The 17,214-nt window shown below is 47.8% G+C and overlaps 2 protein-coding genes across 4 annotated transcripts in view; one reads left to right on the top strand and one right to left on the bottom strand.

Annotated features, from left to right (window-relative positions):
- The window catches only part of CCDC57 (coiled-coil domain containing 57), a 25,881-nt gene extending 21,403 nt beyond the window's left edge, over window positions 1-4,478 (bottom strand). The window contains exon 1 of one of the 2 annotated variants that reach the window (XM_065034187.1): window positions 3,702-4,478. The gene's annotated coding sequence lies outside the window, so the exon portion shown is untranslated. Of the gene's footprint in view, window positions 1-1,765; window positions 2,936-3,701 lie in introns of those variants that run through there. The other variant, XM_065034188.1, reaches the window with a different exon arrangement.
- On the top strand, window positions 2,920-14,342 carry SLC16A3 (solute carrier family 16 member 3). Of its 2 annotated transcripts, none has more exons than XM_065034260.1 (5): window positions 2,920-3,057; window positions 8,984-9,234; window positions 9,712-9,855; window positions 10,233-11,000; window positions 12,207-14,342. In XM_065034260.1, exons 2-5 carry the CDS (start codon window positions 9,012-9,014, stop codon window positions 12,491-12,493), a joined length of 1,422 nt encoding a protein of 473 aa, XP_064890332.1. In that variant the 5' UTR covers window positions 2,920-3,057; window positions 8,984-9,011; the 3' UTR covers window positions 12,494-14,342. The 2 variants fall into 2 exon arrangements, with proteins under 2 accessions (XP_064890332.1, XP_064890333.1); XM_065034261.1 differs by lacking the exon at window positions 2,920-3,057 and adding an exon at window positions 7,208-8,161.
- Window positions 14,343-17,214: the final 2,872 nt, after the last annotated feature.

Consider the following 17,214-nt stretch of genomic DNA (forward strand, 5'->3'; position numbering starts at 1 on the left):
GAAGTCATGAGGCAAGCTTCCCGCAATGCTCTGTTCTTTCTTGTTTCTGGATTATGGGAACAGCTTTGTCAGACGAGAGACCTTTCAGAAACCTGACTGTTGCACGAATTATACCTCAAGTACATTAATCTAAAGAAAATGCAATCAACAGTTTTTATTTGTCTTTCCTTAGGTCACTGGAAGAGACCTGTATTTCCTAACCCCATGCCATCTAGAAAAATGAGAGGTTTATTTCCACCAGTAACTACTACTGAAAATTAGAATCAGAACTAATAACTTGACTTCTGAAATAAATCAAGTTTCATTTAGCTACATGAAGTGTATCTACATATAATTTCAGAATACTACAATTACTAAAGAGATTTAGTTCATTTGTTTATATGAATCATCTTTGGTTTAAAATACAAGAGTGAAATCTGGCCTCAAATGACTTTTGAAATCTGAGCATCCAAAACAGATCACCCAGCCTTGCTTATCTTTGCACATTATTGCAATGAATCCCTAAACAGGTACAAACGGGAACTTCAGCAAAACTGATTCAAAAGCCAAAGCAAGAACAATGCGCAGGGAAAGGAAACAAACTTTTATGGCATGAAAAGAGTTTCAGATTCCGCCTCTGTATTACCCGATTTCTGCAAGAAACTTCTAAAATATTGGCAGCTACTAATCTGTGCAACACCATAGCTTTCCCAAGGCGGTACTGTATCCTACCTATCCTCTTCTAGTTACAGCCCTGCCCCTGGGTATCTCCACACAGGTAGCAGGAATCATAGAATCATTTAGGTTGGAAAAGACCTTTGAGATCACCGAGTCCAACTGTTAACCCAGCACTGCCAAGTCCACCACTAAACCATGTCCACTAGCACCACATCTACACGTCTTTCAAACCCCTCCAGGGCTGGTGACTCCAGCACTGCCCTGGGCAGCCTCTTCCAACATCCAACAGCCCTTTCGGGAATAAGTTTTTCCTATTATCCAAAATAAACCTCCCCTAGTGCAACTTGAGGCTTCTTCTCATCCTATCTCTGCGAGTCGTGCCGATCCGAACCTTGCCGAGCCGTGCCAAGCCTTGCCGATCCCAGCCTTGCCACGCCCTGCAGAGCTGAGCCTTCCAGAGCCGAGTCTTGCTGATCCTTACCGAGCCAAGCTGAGCCGTGCTGAGCCTAGCCTAGCCGTGCTGAGCCTAGCCAAGCCGTGCTGAGCCTAGCCAAGCCGTGCTGAGCCTAACTGAGCCGTACTGAGCCTAGCCTAGCCGTGCTGAGCCTAGCCGAGCCGTGCTGAGCCTAGCCTAGCTGTGCTGAGCCTAGCCGAGCCGTGCTGAGCCTAGCCTAGCCGTGCTGAGCCTAGCCGAGCCGGGCCATGTCCCACTCCTGAGCCCCTCCAGGTGTGTGGGTGGTGAAGGCGAGACCGCCCATGCACACGGGCTCCTGACACCTCCCGTCTTGGAGCATCCTCCTGAGCTTCTCCCTTGCTCCAAAACTCTGACTTTCCACCTTTATCCCTCCAAAATAAGGAGGTAGTTCAGAAAGATTTGGAATGAAATTACTTCCTTTTGGGGAAGACTTCTTTTAAGAAGTTTGAAAGTTTAGGCTTCCAGAACTGACTTGTAAGTGATTAATGTAGTGAGTGTCTGTTTCTTTACATCTCGACTCTATAAAACTGGACTTCATGATGTGCTTTGGATGAAAATTTTGGATTTGTATTCTGAAAAATCACTTCAGGCACAGTCAGGTTTGAAAAAGAAAAGCCAATAAAGCAAACATACGTGTTTGTGTGAAAGGTAAGACGGGGCACGCAAAGTTTTCTTTTTGAAGTCACTTCATACACCTCAGAGTTTTTTGGTCCTAAATAGTCCCTGTTTATAGCACAAACGTGGTAACTGGCAATAGCAAGAGAAGCTCACGGGTGAGCACACACAGCAGAGCTGAGCCTGCGCTGCCTTGTACAACAACCCCAAGTCAGGGTAAATGGACAGTGGGTAGGATGCAAGGGGTCTTTTTGAGTCCAGTCTTCTGATTCTGCTGGGATAGAAGTCTCTTGTTTGTTTTGTCTTTCAGTTGCTCCAAATTGCAACATGAGAAGAAGAATCAAGTTCTTGAAGTGTTTTTGCTTCAAGTTGTTGGTGGAAAAAAATGGCTTTTACTACATTGAAGTGCAGGTCCACTATAGCAGTGGTAGTCCAGGACGCTGAAGGCAGCAATCCTATTTCCTGCTTCCTTCTCTTCCCACCTTCTCTGCAGCCTCCACCAACAGCTCTCCAGGGCTGTCCTGCTCTGTGCTGCACTACAGCCCACCAACCGACTCCTGCTGACAGGTCTCTCCAAATCTGGAACGCTTCACTCATTTTAACTTTATCATTGTAAATTGCTGGTTTTATTGAATGCTTTTGTCTGTCTGCCTGCAAGATGTACTGTTCACTTTTCAGATCATGACTCGTTTTTTTCATACTGTTATCAAAATACTACCTTTTTTAGTAGAAGTTATTTAATGATGTATGCCATGACTTATCTAAGCAGTGGAACAAACAGATTGGCAGAGAAGAACACAGTTTCTTGATCCTGTTAATCTAGAGCTTTTCTTATGTGAGAAGACAACGAAGAAACTGTGATCATCCCCTGGAAAACAGGAACAGCAGCACGGAACAAACCTCAACTACAGAAGCCAGTTTGTATATGCAAGTCCATCGCTCGGGTCCCGCACTTTCGGCAGCCGGGCAGCGTTCCCGGCGGGCAGGGTCCGGGTCCGGTCCGGTCCGGTCCGGTCCGCAAGGGGCGGAAAGCTCGTGTTGGCCCCTCGCGCGCGGCGCCGGGAACTCCACTTCGCGCGGGACCGCACGCGGCGGCGCGCCCCTGCACGGACGAACCTGTAGCGGCGGGAAGGGGTCACGTGACGGCGCCAGAACGCGGGCGCCCCCGCTGTGGCGCGGGCGGGGCGGAGCGCGCGGCAGCCGCGCTGGGCGGGTCTGGCTGGGCGCACGTCTGCCCGGGCGCACGGGGAACCGGGCAGGTTCGGCGTGAGCACCGGCACCCGCACGCTGGGGCGCGGGACGTGACTCAGGTACTGAGGCGGGGCCGTCGTGCGTGATGCTGGGGATGCTTGCCTTGCGCACGGGGGCGAACGCCGTGGGGAGCGCGGGGTGGTCTGGAGCCGGGTGATCCGGCCCCGGAACGCCGGGGAGTCCGAGAGCGCATCTCTGCGTGGAGCTGCGGGGGTCGGCGGATGCGCTCTAGCGCGGCCGAAGCTTTGGGCGAGCGCGGCGGGGGCGTCGCGGCTTCATCCGTCGCCAAGACGCTGCTGGTGGGGCGGGGGGCACGCCGCGGACTGTCCTTCCCCCCGGGCTCCACCTCACGTGGGAAGGCGGGGCAGCCCCCGCCCGCTCCGTTTCTCCCGCGCGTGGGGCCAGGCAGGCGCGTGTCTTCCTCGGGAAACTGGCGCTGCGGTGCGGGTCGCCCAGCGTTCCCGCCGCCGCCGGTCTGACGGCGCAGTCCCGGCAGGGAGCGTTCCTGCGACCGAGCCGCGCTTGGGCTGCGAGAGAGCGCTGCCCCCGGCTTCTCCCTTTGGCGACCGGGTCACGCCTGGGCGCGCGGTGCCGCTGGCCCCAGCGCACGTACAGTGCCTGCCATCGCCGGCTTCGGACCGGTACCGGGCGACGAGGGTCTCTGCGTCCGGCCCGCCTCCGCGACCCCTTCCCTGCTGCTCACCTTGATTTCAGTGTAGAGTCCCGGGAGGTGAATTCCGGAGTTCCCTTTGTCAGAGCGGCGGCGGCTCACGTTCGCCAAAGCGAGCGACACGCGGTCTGAGGGACCGTCCCGTCGTGGGCGCAGCCCCGACCGCGGCTCCGCTGCTCCGTGGGGCGCTCGGGCGCGGAATCGCCTCTTCAGGCTGCGTGAGCATCTGTGGCCGCGATCGCCACCATTGTTCTCCCACCCGCCCCCCCCGCGGCCCCTCCGAGTCTGTTGGGAAAGAGCCTTTTGTGCTACTGCTCGTAATCCACGCGGAAAGGTCCGTTCCTTCGCCTGCCTGACTTCTGTGCAGGAAGAGCGCCCAAAAGTGAGCGTGAATTGTAGCAATACAACTTCCTCACCGACGCAAACCGTTAGCACTTAGTTAGCAGCCGTTAGTGGAAAAGCACTCTTGGTCAGCAGGTTTGCGTGCTTTTTTTGGTAAATGAGTTGGAAAGCGGTTTAATTTAGGATGTCACAGTGAAGGCTTGTGTGGTTTCGCAATGTTTATTTCAGAGGGAGCGGTAGTTTGTTAAGGAGTGGCAATTGGCAGTTTAAAAATGTAAAACAGTCTATTAGTACAGTACACCTGTTGTGCTTCAGTGGAATTAAAGCTCCAGGTAAATTATAAAAAATATTAAGGTGATATTTTGAAGGTGACAGAAGTGAGGTTTCATATATCCCAATGCATGACACCATGTTAAGCCGCTGCACTGTCCACAGTGATTTTGTAAAATGACACCTCTTAGCCAGATGATCTTTTCCCACTATATTCAGCTACATGTGCTAAACTAGCTCGAGATGCAGTGCACATACATGTGAGCACTTTCTGTGTCAGGGTAGTTCCATGGTAGTCCGCAATAATAAGCATGAATGTCCAGGTGGTGATGGGACCGGACCCTTAATTACTATTTATCTAGCTCTGTCACCTTTTGGGTTCATACTAGACTAATAAGGACGCTGCTATAAACAGTTGGCAATAATTTATGCTTGTTTTTTTCAAAGCGCTGACACATGGCAAAGCCACCATAGCTGCAGGGCTGAAATTAATTTTCATGAGGCATGAAGAATGATTTATAAGTATGCAGCTGAAGGTCGGATTCTGCAGCTTCTGGTTTTGAAAACGTACAGAAAGCAGCCAAATAATTCAAGTGCATCTTTGTCACTTTTTCTGTACAGACAAAAGGGCATGTGCTGTCCGGTGAAGGTGCCGCTGTGAGGCTGATGTTACTGCACTGAGGACAAAAGATGTGGTGTAAAAAACCCCATAGACTTTAGGAAGAAAAGTCCACTTTTCCAGAAACGGGGTATTTGATGTAGAGACAACAACTAGGGAGGCTGATAATGCTGTTGTTGGAGAACTAATATGTTTGTTTCAAAGGTGGTACCCGAGAAGATTGAACTGTTAGTTACTGTTGATCTGTAATTAAAGAAAATATTTATGCAAGTATGTATTTCAAGATTAAAAGTGCTGCCAGTCATCTTTTATTTAGTCTGCTTAGATTTTAATACCCTTGGGCAAATATGACTTATGGTTTATGACTCCTATTAACACAGTAGTGAGAAGTCTGTGCTTTTCCGTGTATCCATACTCCCAACACCTTACGAAGAGAGAATCGTTATTCTTTTTGTTCCACGGATAAGAAGCTGAAGGATGATCTCTATGTTGCTCATCTTAGACCATCTTCCTCATTTTGTAATTGTACAGATCTTAGCCTTGTAGAGTTCCAGACTGAATTCCAGTCTGAACTGGGTTCCCTGCGTGGAAGTTTATTCAAGGTTTCTGCCGCAGGTAAAATAAATTAATTCAGAGGAAGTTCTCAAGCTGTATAGGCCAGCCCACAAACTCACAAATGTTCTTCCTACCCATGCTGCTGATCATAAAGTATGGCTACGTGGCCTATAAGGATACTGTCTAAACACTGATATTAGATTATTGCCATTTCTAGCTGCTCCTTTTTATAACACAAATGCTCTCCGTTTATATACACTGTAGCATCGCGCCAAACACACCACCCACAATGCTACCTACAGCCACCTAATAATTCCTCCTAACTGAGCCTGCATTAGTTTCCATGGCAATAAGAGGATAATCTCAGAAACATGGTGCGCCACACATTTAACTACATTTGCTCCCTTTGCTTTACACATTGCCAGAGCAAGAACCCATTTATCATAGGAGGAATCTGGAATAAATAGTGACAATTATAATGTTTATTATGGCGATACCGAAACCGAACTGCAGCCAGTTAAATGTAATCTTTTGCCTCTAAACAGGGCTGAGCTAGTAAAAGCAGAAAGCAAAGCAAGCTGCAACAGTAGCCTCCTGTCTTCACAGCCTTGGGCAGTGTACCAGTATTTAAGTCAAATCCTAAGTAAAAGTGTTGCCTGTGCAGATCAGCCGTGAGCCCACTGCCGAGAGGCGCTCTGGCTCGCACGTTCCACACGGGAACCTCCTTACGACTTGTCGGTTCTTAGGGAGGTGAGTCCAGCCCGGCCGAGGAAGGCACGCGGCAGCGGCACGAAGGGAGCGGAATGAGGTGCATCTTCTGCAGATACAAGGTTCATTTAGTTCTGGTTAGTGGTCTTTTAATTTTGATGTGTTAATGTGAACTAGTGATGGATTAAACCAGGTGAACAAGATTGATATGGATGCATGCGTATGTAGACTGATCTTAAAAAGGATGGTGTTGAAGGTCTAGTACGTTGGTTTATGGTGTTTTTTTAGCCAAATGTGGTCGTAGACGTGACATAAAGGCCAGATTCCCCCGCTTGTGCCGTTCTAGCTCTTTGGTCACAGCAGAGCACGCCACCGTTGCAGAGGCCGTTCCTCCGGGTGTGCAAGGCTGCCGAGCCCTGTGGGCCCGGTGGAGCGAAGCACATCTCCGAGAGGCCGGTGTGCTCGGCCGGGCCGGGCGCGTTTCCGCGTGTTCTGCGCGGGACGGGCGCGCGGCGTGCGGGCAGCTCGTGCGCCGCCCTGCCGCAATTACGGTAGGCGCCCCGCCCATCCGCCCGGTCACGTCCCGCACGTCTCAGTGCGGCGGCCGCCAGCGCGCGCGTCCTGCTGGGTTGGCCGGCGCGGCCGCACGTCACAGCGGCGGGGTCACGCGGGGCCGCCGCGAGCGGGCCCCGCCCTGGGCCGCCGCCCGCGGCTCCGGTGCTGGCGCGCGCGGCAGAGCGGCCGTGCCCGCGGCTCGAGCGCAGCTTGTCCGGCCGCGTGCGCAGCGCCGCGGGGCGCGGGGGACGAGCCGCCGTCCCGCCCCCTGCAGGAGCGCGGCGGAGCCGAGCGGCTCTGTCCGGGGGAGCCCGCGGGCCGCCGGGGCGCCGTTAGCGGCGCTTCGTCGGAAGAGCCGCCCGAGGTGGCTCGGGTGCGGTCCCTCGTCCGGGCGCGGCACTGCCGGCCAGCGGAGCTTGCCCCTGGGCTCGGGGGACACCGTCCCCGCGGCCGGTGCGCGGCACGAGCCCTCTGTTGCTGGCGCCGAGCATTCTGTCCGCGCTGCTGAGCGATCGGGATAAACTGCCCATTGGTGTTCTGAAGCAAACGTGCTCACACAGCGTTACCCACTTCGTGTTGCAACGAGAGATGGTCAACAAAAAGGAGTAAAAATTACACAACCTTTCCTCCACATTTTAAACATTCACTCCAAGGGAAATGCTCTGTGACAGTGGGAGTCTGTGAGCAGTGGGAGTGTGAATTCCTCCTGCCCCTTGGCTCCTTCAGTTTTACATCTTCGGTTCTTCACACACTTGAGCTGAGATACTTGAATCAGCGTTTTCCCTGTTACCATTAATGTTACAGAGCTGCCAGCATCACAAGGGATGACACTGCGTGTACCTACTCTGTGCTATCTGGCTATTGCTTTAAAATCAATCCTTTTTTGAAAAATGCTTTATACCTTGTATCATACAGAAGTTACCGGGTGGACAGTTTTGAAGGGTGGACAGAAAGCAATGACGGGTGGGCTGGCAGACGCGCATCTCTGGACTTTAATTTAGTGCCCCAAAGTGACCCTACAAGAACGTCACTGCTCTCATACAATACCTCCTGTGCTTCCCACATACAGGGACACTTCTTGTTTTTTACTCCAGTATCTCTCTAAAACTTTGCAGCATTACTGTCTAGTACATAACATTCTCACAATAAGATATTTTATTTTTTAGATGCAGAGGCACTTGTGGCTGCATATGGAAGATGTGAAAGATGATTCATCAAATATTTAAAAATTTTACTGATAATGTAATAAAAACAATGGAAAGTATTGCTTCAGGCAGGCAGCGATACCGAGCATTGCTGCAGTTACTAACGTCGTCCACAATAACTGCACATATATATTTTCAGTGCAGTTTAGCTTCGGCACTTAGCACATTAGAACTGATGGCTCACCAGCAGCCCGAGCTCTGCCCGTCGTGCGAGGGGCAGTGCGGTGCGGCGGGGCCGGGTGCGGCGGGGCCGTGTGTGGCGGGGCCGTGTGCGGCAGGGCCGGGTATGGCAGTGCGGTGCGGCAGGGCCGGGTATGGCGGTGCGGTGCGGCGGGGCCGTGTGTGGCGGGGCCGTGTGTGGCGGGGCCGTGTGCGGCAGGGCCGGGTATGGCAGTGCGGTGCAGCAGGGCCGGGTATGGCGGTGCGGTGCGGCGGGGCCGTGTGTGGCGGGGCCGGGTGCGGCGGGGCCGGGTGCGGCGGGGCCGGGTATGGCGGTACGGTGCGGCAGGGCCGGGTGCGGCGGGGCCGGGTGCGGCGGGGCCGGGTATGGCGGTACGGTGCGGCAGGGCCGGGTGCGGCGGGGCTGGGTGCGGCTGGGCTGGGATTACTTTGCTGATTTTGCATCCAGGTCTCCTAAGTGAATAATCCAGGAGCTTTGTATAACAAGGTCTTGTGACAAAAATCCTGCAGCCTTTAATGTAGTAGTTCTTACATATTTGTGAAAGTCAAATACACCCCTGAACTGCGGTAATGGATTCAGTTTTTCTATGAAACAGGGATTTGGCTGAGATCCAGTTCTGACTTTGGGAGAGCTGAGAGCGCGTGCTCATCTAAAACCACCTGTCTGCATCTCAGTTTCATGTATTTTTTGCAAGTTTTTTAAGGACAAAACCCAAACAAGGAATAGTTAAAATAGCACTGCATGAGATTTGTATTTAAAATAGTCCCAGATCTTATTTGTAACTTTAACTGTGGTGCAATTTCTGCCTGTTTTGGTGAGATGATGTTGGTGAGGTATTTGTCCCAGTGTCTATACACTGTAATTGCTTTTTGTTTCTTAGGGAGCACTCTTGTCACTTGAGCCTCGCCATGGGGGCTGTGGTGGTGGATGATGGTCCATCTGGCGTTAAAGCCCCTGACGGGGGCTGGGGCTGGGCTGTCCTGTTCGGCTGTTTTATCATCACGGGATTTTCCTATGCCTTTCCAAAGGCAGTCAGCGTCTTCTTTAAAGAACTTATCCGGGAATTTGGCATTGGATATAGTGACACTGCATGGATTTCCTCCATTCTGTTGGCCATGCTTTATGGAACAGGTAGGTCTGTTTTTGAAACAGCATTGCATCGTACAGTGATGTTTGTAAATCGTACAGCCATCTACAGCATGAATCGTGATTGCGTATCATTAGTTGTGTGCAAGTAAGGCATTCCAAACAAGAATTACTATTTATCACATAAATCCAAAAGTTACTTAAGCACATCCAGCTTGCAGACAAAATTAAATTTCTGTAACTCAGCAGCTACTGAAGATGATGACAAAGAAAAATCGCATGGCACTGTGAAGACAAAAAAGACTAAGTACTTGGCTGCAGAGGAAAGAACATTCTTCTGGATTGGCCTGACAGTATGGAATAAGTATGGAAAGAATCATAGAATCATTTAGGTTGGAAAAGAGCTTTAAGATCATTGACTCCAACTGTAAACCTAACACTGCCAAAGAAATGCAAACTGACATAAAGTAAATTGCCAACATTGTTTTATCTTAGCAATTGTAACCTGCTCTTGTTGTGCAGGTCCACTCTGCAGCGTGTGTGTCAATCGCTTTGGCTGTCGCCCCGTCATGCTGGTGGGCGGCCTGTTTGCCTCCATGGGGATGGTGATTGCCTCCTTTTGCACGAGCATTGTGCAGATCTATCTCACCGCGGGTGTGATCACTGGTAAGCAGCGAGCATGGTTGCAAATGAGTTTGCTAAAGTCTTAGCTTAAGTTGAAATTTTGCAGAAGTGACAAATATTCATTGGGATCATCAAGATGGGCTTTTATAAAGATGGCAGATAAATGTGGAATTAAACTCTCATTTATTTTTTACGAATATTAATTTTTCTGGTATGTTTCATAGCTACTGCTGTAATCAGCGAAGCGTAACCATGGTGTACAAGAATATTATGGAAGTGGACTGCTTTTTGAAATGTTCTCTTAGAATTCTTTTGCCCATTTAAAATAGAACTATCTTGAATCAGAAAAACTGTAATTAGAATTTTTTTAATAGAGATATTGTAGGCCAGTATTAATTTCTACATACCCTCTGCTACAGGTTTGGGTCTGGCACTGAACTTCCAGCCTTCACTCATCATGTTAAACCGCTACTTCGACAAGCGGCGGCCGCTGGCCAACGGGCTGTCTGCCGCGGGCAGCCCCGTGTTCCTCTGCGCGCTCTCTCCGCTGGGGCAGGTCCTGCAGCACGAGTACGGCTGGAGAGGAGGGTTCCTGATACTGGGTGGGATGCTGCTCAACTGCTGTGTCTGTGGAGCATTAATGAGACCGTTGGAGTCACCCAAAAAGTCAGAAGCTGCAAAAGAACCAGCTGAGAAGAAAGCGAAGAAAAAACTTCTGGATTTCAGTGTGTTTAAAGATGGTGGTTTTATAGTCTACACACTAGCAGCATCTATAATGGTGCTTGGCCTCTTCGTTCCCCCAGTTTTTGTTGTGAGTTATGCCAAGGATTTAGGGTACCAAGACACCAAAGCAGCTTTTCTTCTAACTATTCTGGGATTCATTGATATCTTTGCTCGGCCCGTTTGTGGGATGGTAGCTGGTCTTAAGTGGGTTAGACCACGCTGTGTCTACCTCTTCAGTTTTGCTATGATTTTCAATGGCTTTACAGATCTCATGGGTTCCATGTCTGTTGACTATGGTGGCCTGGTGGTCTTTTGCATTTTCTTTGGCATTTCTTATGGAATGGTAGGTGCTCTTCAGTTTGAAGTTCTCATGGCTATTGTTGGTACTCAGAAGTTTTCCAGTGCCATCGGTTTAGTGCTCCTGGCCGAAGCTGTGGCTGTTCTAATTGGTCCACCATCGGCAGGTAAGTATACCATTCATTTCAGAATTCAAAATCATTTGCATTGCATCCATTTACACAAATTATATAAGAGATCAGAGAAAAAAGACAACACTCAAGAAGTGCATATTGGGCTTGTGTCGCACATGCTTCAATGACTTTCTGCAGTTACAGTCTGAACTAGTCCAAGACAGGGTGGGATGAATCTTTTCCCTCTCGGATATATTTCAGGATTGGTTGAATTGCCATCTGTAGGTGCTGCTCCTTCTCCACTGAAAACCTACACCGGACCTGTTATTAGTAGATGGCTAATATTGTACGAGATGAGTTTTACACACACAGAGTGAATAACTTTATTAAAGTTCAGAACTCTTTGGAGTTGGGACTCAGAATATGAAACCTGTCAATTTGCTTTGGAAAGTACTGGGATAGATTCTCTACACCCAATGGTAGATTTGGAGGAGTAAAGAAAACGCCAGAAAGAGGGGAAAAAAAACTCTTAGAAGGAGGACTCTAAAAGTGGACTGCTTTAAGAAAGGCAGACTGCTCCTAGTGCACATCGCGCAGCCCCAAGACAAGGGAACATTAAAAATATTCAGTCATTCATTTGAATTCAGAATTGCAAATAAGTTACTACTCAAAGAACAGAAATTTGACAGGCTCTGAACTGAAAACAAAGAAACAGCCAAACCCCGCCAGTTAACTGCCATGGAATGTTAACTGTTTATACCAGGCACTGAAAAGCATCAAGTATCCTAATTATGACAGAACCCATAAAGGGAAAGCAGTGCTCTGCACCACTGCCTTCACATTCTCCCTCCTGTTCTTTCACCTCCACCACGTGCTGTGAAAAGTTAACCTGACTAACGCATGAGAAAGGAGACGCGACGGGAGGCCGAGGAGGCCGCGGGCGCCAGCCCGGCCGCGGGCCACGCTGCGCTGCAGCGCCTGGCCTTGGTCTCACCTCTTGCGTATGAAGGCTGGACTGGTTTTCTTCCAGTTGAATGGCTTGACTGTGTGTGCGTAGGAGTGTGTGTTTCAGGAGGTGAAGTAATGAAATAATTGAGAAATATTTTCTTATAAACTTGTTAAAAAGCTAATTAGAAAAAACTTGCTGAGATAGTCATGGTACTTCCCAGACAGGAGGAATTTAAACGTTTAAAAAAAGCAGGAAAAATCCATTGCAAGATAATCACTTTTGTTAATTACCTGGAATGTTGTCTTTTGCAGGAAAACTCTTGGATGCAACGGGGAGGTACATGTTTGTTTTTATTATTGCTGGAATTGAAGTTACCACCTCGGCACTTGTGTTGGCTTTGGGAAATTTCTTCTGCATCAAGAAGAAATCAGACGAACCACAGACTAACGAAGCAGCAGCAGAAAGAGAGGAGCTGAACAAATCTGAAGAGAAAGCTCCCGAGGACGCTAAGGTGGACTCTGTCGAGGTGGAGCAGTTCCTGAAAGATGAGCCTGAGAAAAACGGTGAAGTTGTAACTAACCCAGAAACGTGTGTGTGAGCAGCACGGGCGGCCAGCCCAGCCTGTAGGAAAGGAAGATTTTTCAACACTATTTATTTTAGAAATAGAACTAGTTTAGGGCTGGGCTATCTGCTTTATTAAATGGAGGCCAGTCAGCTCATCAGGTCTCTCTGGAAGCTGATTAGCTAGACAACCTTTTATCGGAAAATTAGCTTTATCAGTAAAAGGTGGAGCATTGTGGTTATACTTTTTATGTAAACAAAAAAGCTTTTCTAAACACAAACTGAGTCTTGCTATGCATCGCCAGAAACTGCTCACTTGGAAGAGATACAGGAAGACTATATTTTAAGAAAAGTGGAATTCTGTGTATGTTTTCAGACAATATTAGTGAAATCGCTGTATTGTGTGGCTAAAGATAACTTCCCTTTCTGTGTTCTTTGTGAAAGGGAAAGAGTTTGGGATGGAGAAAAATCTCAGGAACTTAAAGGTCTCCATTAGTTTTTTTATTTCTTACTTTTTTAGATTAATTGGCTCAGCCCTAATTTAATTTTGATAGTATCTGTTACTTCGATTCATGTAAATGTGTTTCTGAGTTCTGTCTGAACACGTGATGTCTGTAACCACCACCTGCGGGCGCTGCACGGGGGCGGCAGGCCCGTCCTGGGCGCGTCGCTCGGCGCGGGGCTGGGGCACCACCGAAAGGAAAGAGAACCAGCAGAACCCATCCCGACAAGCCGAGCAAAGCTCGCCTGCCTTTGCCTGGCTGGTCACTGAAGAGCAGCGAGTGCACCATGGGAGGAGAGGTACTACCTTCAGTAGAGTGTTCTGAGCACCCACGTTGTATATAAAAGAAACAGTATAAGTTGCCAGATAACGTATGGATCAGTGTGGGATCCGTAAGTGTAGACTTAGGGAAGGGACTGGACTATTTTGAAACATGCTAGCCATCTTTAAAATGCAATGTTAGCAATATAGGAAGGTCTTTTTTTTCCCTTTTTGCGTGCATGCCTTGTTTATTTTGAACTTGATTATTTTTTTCCTTTTCTTTCCCCATTTTCCCCACTTCCGCATCCTTTTGCTTAATCCATGGAAGTTCAAGGTGCCATTCTTGCTTGCTGAGGAAACACGACGGAATTGTTGACCGTGTTTCTGGCAGCAATGCATAAGGACCACTCAAGAACGGGGTCGGCCCTGCTAATCACTGCACAGACACAGCAGGGTGTTTAAATCCCTCTGACACGGGTGCGGGCGAAGGAGAAGCAGCAGGTGAGGTGAGGCAGTGACAGCACAGCTGAAGCAGCACAGAAAGGGAAAGAGAGTCATTGTGAGGACACTGAATAGAAAAGGAGGCATTATATAGATATATTTTTTTTTTCCACCCAAAAACATTCAAGAAATGTAATCTTTTATAAAAAATCATATTCCTGCAACCCACCTTTTGGATATGTATATAAAAAGCTTTCCAGGTTTTGTGACTTCAGTAAAAGTCTTCAAAGCAGACTAATTATACCAGATTCAGTCTTCTTGTTGGTAGCAAAGGAATATTGGCTTTCAGGTGCCAAAATTGTTCTGTTTAATAACTGAAAACTAAAAGACTGCAATCCCTTAAAACCGTGTATCCCTGCTAAAAATAACATCATTAGTTGCTTCATACTCGAGCATTTTAACAGAAACATACAGTAAATCCGACACAGTGCTACAACCACGAGCCATTCCCCAGTGGAAGTACCTCAGGCACCAGCTTCCGCTCTGGTCGTTTCTTCAGAACGGGTCTGCAGTGTCAGCGTGACCTTGTGCAGGCTGGAAGAGTTAGGATTGTGACTTTTCTTTGAGTGATTAAAAATCAAATAGATTCTGCACTGAATAAACTGTTTATTTTTATATTGCATATAGTGTGTTACTTTAAAACCTTTTATGAATTTTGTTGCAGGAATTGCACCGGCATGTCCTGGTTATAAGAACTTAGGTTACTGAACTTAGCTCCAGCGTGCTGAAGACTAACTCAGTTCCTGGAGCGCAGCGCGGCTCGTTCCAGAAGGCCGTGTGCAAAGGGCAAGAGGGAAAGGGAACCCGCGGGTCAGTGTCTGATGCCCCTGGACGCCGCTGCAGGCGCTACACGATGGCCTGACATGACTTTCAGATTAGAGGTCCCTGTTCTGTTTCAAAAGCAAAAGCTAGAAACCTTCTCAAAGGAGAATTCAGATTCTCAAATAGCCATTTTTGCCTTACTGCGGGTTTTGATTGATAGATTTCTTTGCCAGATAATGCAATACTTTTATCAAAGAAGTAAATGGTTATTCCTTTGACCTCAGGTTTTGGCACAATTTTAAGTTTCTGCACGCTCTGTGAATTGTCCAGACTCCTAACATCTTGAAGATCTGGCCTTATTGTACTGACTTTCCAGATTTCCAGACTATGTTTTGTTTTCCACACGTAATACCTTTATAGTGAAGCTGGAAACATGAAGGCAAGGGAAACACATTTCAACAAGACACCATGACTAATTTCTGAAGTAAATCTAGTGTTGAAAGTGCCTGGTTGGCCTATGCAAGGTTCTTTTCCCCAGCTCAGAGATGAAGTGAAGTGCTCTGTGCAGGGCTGGCAGTGCTCGGGTGCTATTTTCAGCACAGACCTACCGATGGATTGCAGTATTCATGAGAGCAGCTGCTTCCTGCGGGAGAGGTCAGATCACGGGACACTTACTGACTCAGAAGTTAGAGCTTACTTTGCTAAGCAGTTTCATGCAGGTTATAAAATCTTTTACCATTTTCATTATTTACAACACGCACCAACGCAGAGATGAGAAACTCCTAACGCAGGTCTCTTAGCAACATCAAAACTGTCAAGCCTGAGAATACTTTGAGTTCTGAAGCCAGTTAAGCTCCCTGCTTCCATTCTGTTCCATTCGGGGTGACATCCAGCCCTCCAGTCCTCATCCTGTCCAGCTGCCTTTGTTTCCTTGGCAAGAGGTGGAGGATACTGATGGGAAGGAAAGCTCTGTGCGTGCCTGGTCCTCGGCCTGGATGACTGCAGGCCGGTACGCCAGGCTGTGCTGAGCCATGGGCCCAACTGCTCCTATGGGCATGGCCACAGAAGTCTTTACCCTCCCTCCTATCCCAAGATGTAAAACCAAAACCAAACCCACGGTGAATCCTTGGGTTCCCAGCACTGTCTCAGAACGTTGGTTGGTAACTCACAAACAGAAGCAGAGGATCGTAGTAGGGCTCCTTCTCTTGGCAAGACTAGCCTGGCTTCTCACTAATTTAACTCTGCTTATTGTAAATTTAAAAGGAATTCCTTTAAAAACCCTCCAGGTATTTTGGCACAGTGTTTCTTTATTCTCAACGCCACTGAGATGGGCACTTTGTGAGATGTGCTCTTTCACAGATGTTGAGGATGTGCATGGTCAGAGTCATGAAGCATCACTAAAGAGACACAAGCAGAACAGTTCCACGCAACATCTACCTGGATGAACCTTTGTTCAACCTTCACCTGGTCACCATTTTGTACCTTGAAAAACGAAAAGGGAAGAAAAGGGGAAAGGGAACGCAGCTAATTGTACAACAGTTAGGCAAGTATCCCAAAGACAATATTATAATTTGCTTTTGCATCATACACTCTTGGAGCAAGTGTAACCTCTTTAGCCACATAGTTCAGAAATCTATTTAAGACATCTGTAAGGGAAACAATTGAGAAACACAAGTGCAAAAAATCCAAGTATAATACTATAAAACAGTAGAAAGATAGTTTTTGCGGATTGTTTCTCTGAAACTAACGAATGGTCTTTTAGTGTCCAGACAAGCATAATTTTTAAAGCTTTTTAGATCCTTGTACATTCTATAAATTGTGCACTATAGGATTGATGGTTCAAATATTGTGTTTGATCACGTAATGGATCTTAGGCCCTTAATTTCCCAATACAAGGAGAGGGTATGTGTATAAATGCCTGTAACACACTGAGAATATATAAAGAGGTGTATGCGTGTGCACATATATATGTATGTATCAGTGTATGTATATCAAACATGCAAAATACCCAGTAGAGACAACTGGCCTGTTTACTAGACAATGAGCAATGCAGAGTTAAAACTGTTTTCTTCCTCCTCCTCCTTTACAAAGATAAATTTGCTTTAAAACAAAATTCTGAATAAAATACCTTGTAATTATTTGGATCCTAGAAGATCTCAGCAGAACAAAAAAATCTTAAAGTGATGCAGCTTTCTGTTGAAAATGCCAATCTCTATAGATCTTAAATACGTTACAGCAAGTCTTCAGCAGTGCCTGCTGCTAAACCAGCAACTTCCTGAAGCTGAGAGGTGGGAGGGTATGGAGGTACGATGTGGAGGACTGGACAGAGCTCATGCTTGTTAATATTAAAACCCAACCAAACAAATGTGTGTTACACAATGTAAAATTATTCTCTAAAAAGAAATGAAAACATTGCCCTAACCAAGAAATCAGACTTCAAAATGAAAATCCCCAATACACTCACATGCAGCTGCATCACGACCCCGAGAAAAGCGTCAGCAGACAACGGTAAAGGGCTTTCGGGAGAACGCAACCCGGCCTGCTGGGGCGGTGAGTGCTGACCCGTGCACGTGTGCCCGCGTCCATCGGCCACGCTCGTCTCTGGGATTATGGCAGTACACCAGTTTTGTGCAAATTACTTTTTGTTTGTTGCTAACGCACTTTAATGTAATGTGTACATTTATATTTAGAATTTTTTATGCTTTTCTAGTAAACCGTTGCAAATGTAGTGA

This window comes from Columba livia, chromosome 18, assembly GCF_036013475.1.
Source record: "Columba livia isolate bColLiv1 breed racing homer chromosome 18, bColLiv1.pat.W.v2, whole genome shotgun sequence".
Lineage (NCBI taxonomy): Eukaryota > Metazoa > Chordata > Aves > Columbiformes > Columbidae > Columba > Columba livia.

Excerpts from the sequence above, each read along its gene's own strand:
- SLC16A3 (XM_065034260.1), top strand. The coding sequence starts at position 9,012 with ATGGGGGCTGTGGTGGTGGATGATGGTCCATCTGGCGTTAAAGCCCCT. Across the intron at positions 9,235-9,711 it reads GGCCATGCTTTATGGAACAG|GTCCACTCTGCAGCGTGTGT; the intron begins GTAGGTCTGTTT and ends CTTGTTGTGCAG. Across the intron at positions 9,856-10,232 it reads CACCGCGGGTGTGATCACTG|GTTTGGGTCTGGCACTGAAC; the intron begins GTAAGCAGCGAG and ends CCTCTGCTACAG.